Source organism: Galeopterus variegatus, unplaced genomic scaffold, assembly GCF_000696425.1.
Source record: "Galeopterus variegatus unplaced genomic scaffold, G_variegatus-3.0.2 Scaffold446, whole genome shotgun sequence".
Taxonomy (NCBI): Eukaryota; Metazoa; Chordata; class Mammalia; order Dermoptera; family Cynocephalidae; genus Galeopterus; species Galeopterus variegatus.
Genome location: NW_007726557.1, coordinates 590,849 through 601,405, shown reverse-complemented (window position 1 = coordinate 601,405; position 10,557 = coordinate 590,849). Strand labels below are relative to the sequence as shown.

Here is a 10,557-nt window from a genome sequence, read left to right as displayed (position 1 = left end):
GATGCCCTGGTGAAGATGGGGGAGCTGGCCAGCGAGAGCCAGGGCTCCAAAGAACTTGGTAAGACCCTGAAGACCCCAACTTGCAGAGAGCCCCGGAGGCCCCTGCGGGTGTTGGCTGTGGGAGCCTGTCCTGTGTCTGGTCCTTATTTGATTGGGAATCAGGAGTCACCTGTCAAATAAGAAAGGATTTTTTTAAGATGAAAATAAGCCTCAGAGCTGGTGATGGCTGTGGGGGGCACTCCCCACTGAAAGTGGGGTGTACCAGGCAGCCTTGGGGTGCTGTGCAGAGCTCACAGTGGTGGGCCATCTCCCCTGAGGAGCACAGCTGAGGTGGAGAGGTGTCGCCAATCCATGCTTAAAGATGTCAAGGCAGAACTTGGTTGGAGGGCTGGCTGGTTGCTCAGCGGTTAGAGCACAGCCTTGTAGCACCAAGGTCACAGGTTTGGATCCCTGTACCAGCCAAACACCAAAAAAAAGAGAACTTGAACGTCCAACATAGCAGATCTGTGTGAAAAATTAGACTTGGATGATGGTTTCTGGTCTAAAAATGAGTGGAAAAGGGCACAGACCCATAGTACAGTGTGACCTTGATTTTAAGTACGTCCCACACACATGCATCTCATAATGGAGGAGGAGACCCCAGAAGTGTTATCAGGTTGAATTCCTGGGGTGGATTGTTATTTTAAGCCTTTTCTATGTTTTGCAAATTCCCTACAATGAGCTCATATTAGGTCTATGATCGGGACCCGTATGAAACATGGATAGTCACAGGCTCCCGTGCAGTGGTGTTGCAGGTGGGGCTTTAGGCGGGATCCATGTTTCTGTGGTCCTCCTGACCGAGGAAGGCGGTGCCGTGGCTGAGATCTCTGCCTTGCCGGGGATGTCGTGGCTGTGGGGACAGGTAGTCACAGGCTCCCGTGCAGTGGTGTTGCAGGTGGGGCTTTAGGCGGGATCCATGTTTCTGTGGTCCTCCTGACCCAGGAAGGCGGTGCCGTGGCTGAGATCTCTGCCTTGCCGGGGATGTCGTGGCTGTGGGGACAGCCTGGGGCTGGCCTGGCTTGCGCTCACTGGCAGCTCTCAGGGAGGCTGGCCTTCCACAAACGGGAAAGCCTAAATTGGCCAAGAAACCGCTTGGATCCGTCCACCCTTTAGCCACACAGGACAGGCTTTCCGCGTCTGGCATTTTGTCTGTGGACACTTCCTTGAGGTCACCTTTCTGGGCAGTGGTCAGTGTCTGGCAGTGCGAGTGCACGGACAGGGGTTGATGTGATGGGAGGGGTCAGTCTGCCGAGCCCTGGTTCCTTCTGTTCTGCTTTTCTCCCAGCCCTGGCAGCTCCTCTCGACTGTACTGGCAGGTGGGGGTGGGGGGCTGGGTTTCTCTTCCTGCCTGTTAGTTCCAGCTCCTAGAAGCAGCCTCTGTCTCCCCATGCCATGGCTGTCGGGTAGAGACCGACTGACGCAGCTCTGCCCGCCCTCACTCCCCGTCTCCCCATCTCCACGTCCCGCACCAGTAGTCAGACTTGTTGACTTGGGGCTTTGCACTCGCTTCTGCAGCTGCCCCGTCTGAGGACAACAAGCCTAGGTGTGCCGGGCCCTCGGGCAGGCTGCGGGGGTGTGTGCTCCGGCTCTCATGGTCCCTGCAGCAGCCAGAGTTCTAGGAGGCGCTGCTGTGTGGACAGACATAGCCATGGACTGGCATAGGTTGGGGACGAAGGCGGAGGGGACAGTATATGCCGCCTGGTCGAGCCTGTGCGGATGGGGACTTTCTTCGACGTCCAGAAGGAAGGCCACGTGGCTCTCGCCAGCCCCGATGGCTCGAGAGGAAAAGTGTGTCACTTCTTGCAGACACAGAGCTGCTGGAACCCTTGGCAGCCCCATGGGGTAGTGAGAGCTGAGGGCTGCGTGGTGGGGTTCCCCGGGCCTGGGATGCAGCCTGTCCGGTGTGGTGGATGGGCTCCCAAGCCACAGGCTGGGTCTGCAGAGTTTGGAGGAGGTGTCCCCCCTTGCAGCCTGGCCTCTGACCCCCTCAGAGGGAGATTGTGCATGATACCCTGTGTGTGTCTGTGAAAGGGGCGTTTTCTTATCATGATGAATTGCAAGTCAGGGGACACGTGTGCTAGAGGGCAGTTGCTTCTCCCCACAGTAACACGCAAGTGTGGGATGTGCCCAGGGGAAACTCCAGGCCCCACGAGGACCCACAGCCAGGGGGGTGGGTGTGTTCGAAACTGTGGTGAGATCCCAGAACTTCCTCTTGGCAGAGTGCTCTTCGGGACTCTGTGTCCTTGAGCCCTGGAGCAGGCGGATGCAGGGAAGGGGGCACTGGGGAGCCATGGCAGGGGCCCCACAAGTCAGGGAACGTCCTGTCCACGTGTGCTTTTTGAATTCTGCCCTGTGGCTGATTGAGAGAGTGGAGTCCCTCCTCTGCGTCTGCAGAGGTGGCCGGCCAGATGCCAGCCTTGCTCCAGGAGTCAAATTTTTTTCTTTATTGACATAATTCATATGCCACAGAGTTCACCCATGCAGAATGCACAGTCAAATGGGTTTTAGTGTATTTCACATGTGCAACCAATACTTGGTATAACTTCCAAACACTTCATCACCTTAGAAACCCATACCCGTTAGCAGTCTCCCCGTTCCACCCTCCTCATCCCCTGGCAACCGCTAATCTGCTTTCTGTGTGGAGTTGCCTGTTCCGGACTTTTCTTATAAGTGGAATCATAGAATTCGTGTCTTCTTGTGCCCAGCTTCTTTCAGTCAGCACGTATTTTAAGGTTCATCCACGTTGTGTGTGTCAATGCTTCATTCCTATTTATGGCTAAATAATATCCCATTGTATGGGTGGACCGCGTTTTGTTTACCCTTCATCGGCGGTGGCCGTCCAGGCCGCTTCCACCTCCCGGCTGTCGTGAATACTGTTGCTGTGCACATTCGGGTACAAGTGTGTGGGGACGCATGTTTTCATTTTGTTGGGCACGTACCTGGGAGTGGATTGCTTGGCCGAGTGGTTGGGATTTGAGTTTTTTTAAAGCAGCACACTCTCGGTTTAAAAATAAGTTACTGGCCAGCTGCAAAAAAAAAAAATAAGTTGGTCCAGTTGCCCACCCTCCTCACTGGGCCCGAGTGCCACTTTGCAGAGGCAGTGACTGTCAGCTGCGTGTGCTATTTTCTGTTTGCTTCCGTGTGTCTGAAAAGGCAGGCTTGTGCTGTTCCTCCTTATTTTTTCAATTTTAGACTTTATTGAATTGTTACTATGGAAAATTTGGATTTAGCTCTTTCATAATGTTCTTCTCTTGCCCCACTCAGTTTAATTATCAAAATTTTTGCTTAAATCAGTGTACAGGGCTTATGTGATGATGATGCAAATCCTTTTCACAGCTAGGGCACATATACATATTGTGATTTCATTACAGCTTGATTGGGTGTAATTGGCAATGTACAGTGAACTGCACATAGTCAGGCGGACCGTGTGATGAGTTTTGATGTGTGTGTACACCTGGGAGGCCATTGCCACGGTCTAGGCAGTGAACTTGTCTGGGAGACTATCCTGCCGTGGTCTTCGCCCTCCTGGCGACCGCCGATCTGCCTGCTGTGCTGTAGTCTAGTGCACACGTGCTGGGGCTTTGTGCGAGTGGACACGTACGGTGCGCGCTCTCCCTCCCTGGCTTCTTCCAGGCTGCACGATTATTTTTATTTGAGATTCTTCCATGTTGTTGCGTGTATTGATAGCTTGTGCCTTATTGCCCGGTAGTGTTCCGTGTTTGGATGTGTTGCACTTTGCTTCGACAGTCACCTGTCCTTGGATGTCTCCGTGGTTTCCAGCGTGGGCACTAGCACACTGCGTTTCTGTAGTCAACTGACAGCGTGGTGTCTTCGCCCGTGCCTGCGTGCCCTGCGTCCTTCTCTAGGGCCGCATCTGTTCAGATCTTTCCCTTTTTTTTTTTTTTCAAAAGATGAGCAGTAAGGGATCTTAACCCTTGACTTGGTGTTGTCAGCCGCCTGCGTGCCCTGCGTCCTTCTCTAGGGCCGCATCTGTTCAGATCTTTCCCTTTTTTTTTTTTTCAAAAGATGAGCAGTAAGGGATCTTAACCCTTGACTTGGTGTTGTCAGCACTAGGCTTAGCCAGTGAGCGAACCAGCCATCCCTATATAGGATCCAAACCTGTGGCTTTGGTGTTATCAGCACCGCACTCTCCTGGGTGAGCCATGGGCCGGCCCTCAGATCTTTCCCTTTATTCTGTTCGGGTTTTGTTGTCTTAGTGAGTTATAACAGTTCTCTATGTACCCTAGATATGACTTCTTTGTCAGGTATGTATTTTGTGAATGTTTTTCCCAGTCCTTCATGTTTGTGACAGTGGTTTTAACTTTGATGAAGTCGAGCTGACATTTTTGTGTGGTAGTCCACAGATTTCTGTTATTATGTCTCTGACCATGATGTTTATTATGAGACTTTTTCTTTCTAGAGTTAACAACTGCGTCCCCCCTCCCTTTGATGGGTCTTCAGTGCGCAGTGACAGATTTATTCCCAAGCCCTCGGACAGCACTCTCAGACCCTTCTTTGCTGTCGCCGTCTCAGCGGGTCTGTCCGTCGTTTCTCCCACCTCCCCCTCCTCCCCCTGTGGTCGTGCTCCTGTCCCTCTGAGCTCCTTGGCTGTGCATGGGGGTACCTTCTCCATTGCCTGGAACTCCCATGCCTTCTCATGGGCAGAGCCCTATGTTTTCGGGTCCTGTGTCTTTGACCCTTCCTGTATTCCTCCCTCAATTGGGGGAATCGGTTTTTTGGGGGCAGGGGGTTCTCGAGCAGTTAAACAGGGATGTTTCCCGCGTGTCTGCAGGTGTGCTCTTCTGCCGGTGCTGATGGCTTGACTGGTTTGGAGCTCCAGGTGGGACATGGTCTTCACCTGGAGTTTGAAGGCACTGCTCCATCTTCTCACTCCAGTGTCACTGAGTTCAGTGCTGTTTTGAAAGTGATTTTTAAAATTTTTAACGTGAGTGTTTTTTGTTTTTCTCTCACTGGGGAAGCTTTTGAAACCTTCGTCCTTCAGTGTTCTGAAATTTCCTGACAATAGCGAGGCAGGGAGCATAGAGACAGTCTCGAGAGAGGCCTGTAGACAAAGTGTCATCTGATGGCAGGTGGCGTGCAGCTTCTGGGGCTGCAGAAGCTGCAACCCCCAGGTGAGGAGGACTGGGGGTGCGGCTACAGGAGAGCAGCAAAGCACATGTCCAAAGGTGTGCAGTGGACAGAAATGAAGTGTTTTGCAGAAATGCAGAAAGTGTGGAGTGGAGGAGGGTGGTGAGGCTGGGAGGGAGGCAGGGCTCTGAGCAGCCAGGGCCACCATGTGTCAGCCGTGGGAAGATTGATTTGTGCCATCCTCTTTTCTCACTCCATCTTAGGATCCATCCGTGTTCTCATCAGCAGCAGCAGATGCGTTTGTTTTTGCTGCTGTAGAATATTCCATAAACACATAATAAACAGTTTGTTTCTCTGTTCTTCTCTTGATTAGCAGTTGAGTTAATAATAAACAGTTTGTTTCTCTGTTCTTCTCTTGATTAGCAGTTGAGTTAATAATAAACAGTTTGTTTCTCTGTTCTCCTCTTGATTAGCAGTTGAGTTATTCCTGGGGGCTTTACGGTTCTAAACAAGGTGGTCTGTGGGAGCCATGAAGCTGAGCCATTCTACTGGGTGAATTCCATTTGGCTCTGTGGCATTCTGCTGCAGCCACTTGGAAAATAAGTGAAAGAGGCATGCATGTTACTCCCCGGGGTTTCTGGCTCATCAGTTCCTGGGTAGTTTTCGCTTTATGTGTTTGCAGCCTATGTTATTAAGTGCATACATGTTATGCAGTTGTATCTCCTTGATGACCTGACCCTTATCTTTGTGAGAGGACCTTCTCTGGCCCTAATAGTCTCATTTTTAGTGTCTCTTGTTTGATGTTGAGTTTGGTTTCCTCCTTCTTTTCTTGTCTAGAGCCCTGGGGGCTTGTTCACTTCTGATCACTTTCCCCTCAGCATGTCCTTACTGCTCCTGGATGAGAGGGATGAAATGTGATGTCTCTGCTGTCCTGGGGGTGAACCAGAGCCCTTGGGGAGTGGAGTCCCTCCTGGGAGACAGAGCCCAGGTCTCTGCTGGTGTAGAGGCACTCTGTTCAGGCTGACCCTCAATTGGACCAGAGACTGTTTTCAGTGGTTTAAGCTTGACACCCAGCAAAGCAGGGCTTCAGTGCACCCTCTCACTGCTCGCCTCCTGCCTGGGCCCCTCTGTCTGTGCCCCATGGCCAGGTGGGGTGTGGGTTGCCAGGCAAGCCATGGTGCTGACTCTCACTGCTCCCCTTCCTCCTTTTCTGTCTGATCCCTCCCCTCCCATTCTTTTGGTTCTTTCCCATGTGAGAGACAGCTGCTTGGTGCTCCTGCGCTGCTCGTTGGGCTGATGTAGGATCTCCTGCACTGACCCTTGTCTAAGTGCCATGGACGATGTTGGCCTCCCGTCACTCCTTCAGAGACCTGAGCTGTGTTCTTCCTATGGAGAGTGAGGGTCTCCAGCAGCATACCCCCCAACCCCAGGAGTTAGCCCAGCGTGTACCGCTCAGGGGTAAACCCCCAAGTCTCCAGAGCAGAGAGACTTCCAGAATGAGCTCTCCTACTTCTGAATGAGAGCACAGCCCACTGTGGTGCAAGCCAGAGTGTCGTCGTGCTTTGAACCCACAGCCAGAGCTGCCCCTTTGTTCCTTTCCTCTGTCTTTTTGAGTGAGTGAGAGGTCAGGACAGTGTCTGCCTCTGTTTCAGCGGGTCTTTCTGTATCTGCAGCTCCAGCAGTGTGGCGCTCACAGCTGGGGAGGCAGCCTTGGGCTCTGCAGCCTGCAGTCCTTGCAGAGGGGACATCCTCTCATCTTTAGTTGGAGGTGTTTTCCCCTGCAGTGAGAAAGTCTCTGCAGTTGACTCTGGGGACTTTGATATGGCAGCCTGCTTAGTCAGGGAATGGAGGAATGGCTCTGAGTTCTGGAGTCTTCCCACAGCCCTCTGATCCCCTAGCCAGCAGCCGCCGCAGTGACTTTGCTGGAAGACTCCACTGTCCCAGATCCTCTGGGTCGTGTCTCTGCAAGGCATGCCTGGATCCCGGCTCTGGCACATGGACAGTGTACTACTGAGGTGAATCCTGTTGCTCTGCGGCCTCTCTGATGTGCACGTGCTTGGGTGCAGCTTTTCCAAAGTGGCGTTCTGTCCATCTTCCTCACAGTTTTTGGTGCTCAGGAACAGTCCCTGCGGCCAAAGAGCCTGGCTGGTGGCCAAGGGAGGGCGGGCTGAGCCTGGTCACAGATGCAGTGCTGTGTGTGAGCTCGTCCTGTCTCCCTGCTGACAGAGCCGGTACTCTGGGGACTGGGGATGTGACTTTGCTAAGATGTGATGAGCGGCCTCCATTTCTCCTGCTCCCCCATGTCTGTCAAGCCCGTCTGCAGCAGCAGCACCACCAGGGCTGGCGTGGAGGCCACAGGGTGGAGGTTGGGGCGGGCGGCTCACCTTGCTGCTGGGCCTTGGATGTGCCCACCGTGAATGTTGCTCTGGGTCTTTGTGCGGGTGGAGGATGCCTGTCCGGTCTGCCTCACAGACAGCGGTGTTGTTTGCAGTACCCCCAGGGGACTGCAACCTGAACACGTCCCACCTGCTGGACACCCAGGCCCTCTGGCTCTCCTGCCCAAGGCGACTGGGAGTAGAGAGTTGGCCGCGTGGGGAGACAGATAGGAGGAGACCAGAATCCGGATGCATCCGGGCTCCTGCTGCAGCGTGCACACCTGGGCAGGTGGGCAGGTGACTAGCGCTCTGCCAAACCACCCTCGTGAGAAGAGGGTCACGTTGCCTGCCCTTAGACCCATCCCTGACTCTGCAGGCAGGCTAGGGTCGAATCATCTGTGGAGTGTGGGAGACTTTTCAGAAAGAGTCTGTCATCACAGCAAGCAGGGTCGACCTGCACGTCGAGCCTGTCTCTGTCTGGAGGCCTTGACCACCGCTGCGCTTCTCGTTAGAGGCTCCACTGAGGGTGGCATCTGAGCCAGTTGCTTTGTTCAGCCCTCACCTGTCTCTGGAGGACACTGTTCAGTTGCTGTCCTTTGAAGAGGCAGCTTTGTGCCTGCTGGTGCCTGCAGCATGATTGTGATGGCAGCGCGTGTGTGTGCTTGCTGGGCACGCCAGGCCTGTGCTCGGGCCCTGCTATGTGCCCAGTGTCCTCCAGCACCCGGGAGAGCGGCAGGAGCTCCGTGTTGGGTGCAGCCTTGGAACAGGGATGCTTGCTGGTGGGTGGCGGCGTCCCCGCCTGGAACTGTGGGCCGCGTTTGGTCACTGATTCTCTGAGTTGAGGTGTGGCCTGGAAAGCTCCCGTGGCCTCTGGCTGCTGTCCACCGTCTTGCCCACATCTGGGAGGCTGGCCTGGGGGGCAGGCACCTCTTCCTGGCTCGGCAGGCGTCAGCTATTCTCCCTAGTCAGTCTCACTCTTTGGAGGCGGGGGCCCCATTCTTGTGTGTGGCATTGGTAGTCTCTGAAATGTGGGGTGCTGGGTAGAAGGGAGTACCGTTGGCTGTGTGACCCCAGAGGGCCTTCGAGGCTGTCCCTAACAGTTCCTGTTGGCCTAGGTGGTTCACAGGCACTGCCTGGTGCTCCTGGTGAGGCTGGAGGTCACCAAGCTGTGTCACAGCACCTGCTAGACCAGGCTAAGCCGTCTACACCTGGGCTAAGAAGCCCAAATATATCCCAGCCTCCCCTCTAGGCATGTGACAGCGGTCTGGTGGGTGTGTCATGTGCTGTCAGGTCCTAACAGCGGGGACCATCTTTGAGATTTTTAGGTTCTCCTGATAGACATCATTTGGAGGCCATAATTAGATCCATGCAGCAGGAGCTGTCGATTCACACACCTGAGGGGGCCTGATACCGAGCTGGTCCCAGCCTCCACGGCCTGCAGATGAACGGGTACAAGGGGACCCAGCCCATGGCCAGTCTGGAGTGGGGGCTCCCCTTCTGGAGCAAAAGTCTTGCTTGCAACTTCCCTTTCTCTCCCCTTCCCAGCCTATGGCTTCAAGCCTCCCCCCAACACATCCTGTTCCTTCTGCCCCTCTCCACCATGGGATGTGGGGGCGAAGGTGCTCCTTAGACAAGCACCCAAAGGAGTAGCTGGTGGACCAGCTCTTCCCTGGGTCCCTTCCCCGAGCCCCCCATATGGATCCATCATGAGTGACACAAGACAGCATTTTCTAGAATCTGTGTCCTCGTGCCGTGTGGGCCCTACGTAAGCCGAAGCCAGTGCCTGAGCTGTGTTCCCTCAGCCCACGTGGCAGCTCAGGTGACCGGCTCTCCTCCCGGGGCCTCCAGCGTACCAGCTGTACTGCCTGCTGAAGCTTTGTGGTGCTGGATGGAGCCTTTGTCAGGAGAGATTAATGTCCATCTTAATTGGATTTGCCGTGTCCTAGGCAGCGGCTCTGTGATCGCGGGAGAGGTAGCTCAGCGTGTTTCTGTGTCCCTCGGCACCTGGGTCTGCTGCGCGGCGGGAATGTGAATAAGGAGCAGCGGCAGGGGCCGCGGGGCCTCGGCACAGCACGCGGGGTTTCTGCTTGCGGAGGATGAAGAGGGACCTTCGGCCGTGGTTCCATCCCAAGCCTGTGTCCTGCTGGCGGACTGGGGCTGGGTGGACTTACAGTTGACCTTGGGGCTCTGGGAGGACCAGCCGGCGGCCTCCACAGACTTTGCTGCTGCTCTGAGAAGGAGAAGCTTGGGACCTGTCCCATGTCCTGGCTTATAGCAGAGGAGGAGGCGCATGGTCCCAGAGAGACTTGCGTCTCTGAGCATTAACACCAAACTGTGAGGCTTTGCCTCGGCCAGCCTGGACAGGTGGGCCAGTCTTTCCCCTGAAATGCTGTGGCCGCCAGAGGGCTCTGGGGCCCCTCTAGGAGCCCCTCAGTCCTGGGAGGTGCAAGGGCTGGCTCAGGAGCCTCTGTAGGCAGGCCTCTGTCCATCCCATGGCGGGGGCTGAGGTCCCCAGGGGGTACAGCTCTGTGCATTCTGGGTAGTTGGCAGGAGGGTAGACAGGTCAGTGGCACTGTGGAACTGACCAAAGCAACCCGAGAGCTGATGGCCAGTGTGTCTGAGTGGCCACTGCTCCTGTCTGTGTCTCACAAGACTGGAGCAAGCCAGTGCCTGAGAGACTGTCCCCAGGAGGGGTGGCGCCCACTTGCACAGTTAATCAGGGAGCACAGATAGGCGAGGTTAAGCTGGTCCTGCTCAATGGAGAGTCGTCCTCAATGGCCCTGGTAACAAGCCGAGCAGCAGGGCCTCCCCCAGGCCGACAGGACGGCCTCACGGTCCCATCTGCAGCGGGAAGGCGAGTCTGTGTGGCTTCTGTCCCCTGCGGAGCAGCTGTTGCAGGGGGTTGGTCCCCAGGGGCCAGGACGCTGGTCAGTGCTGGCTGGTCATGGGTGTCCCTCGGGTCTCCTTGTGTAGAAGGGAAGCAGGTGGGGCTCAGGTCGGAGCCCCTCCTCAATTCTCTGTCTCTTTGGCACAGTTAAAAATGAGGTCCGCGTAG

General features: G+C 55.1%; 1 protein-coding gene across 3 annotated transcripts in view; it reads left to right on the top strand.

Annotated features, from left to right (window-relative positions):
- Positions 1 to 6: 6 nt before the first annotated feature.
- BAIAP2 (BAI1-associated protein 2) overlaps positions 7 to 10,557 on the top strand; it is a 55,176-nt gene continuing 44,625 nt past the window's right edge. For all 3 annotated transcript variants that reach the window (XM_008568836.1, XM_008568838.1, XM_008568837.1), the window contains exon 1: positions 7 to 58. In XM_008568836.1, the coding sequence (XP_008567058.1) occupies positions 16 to 58 (43 nt within the window). In that variant the 5' untranslated portion in view covers positions 7 to 15. The remainder of the gene's footprint in view (positions 59 to 10,557) is intronic.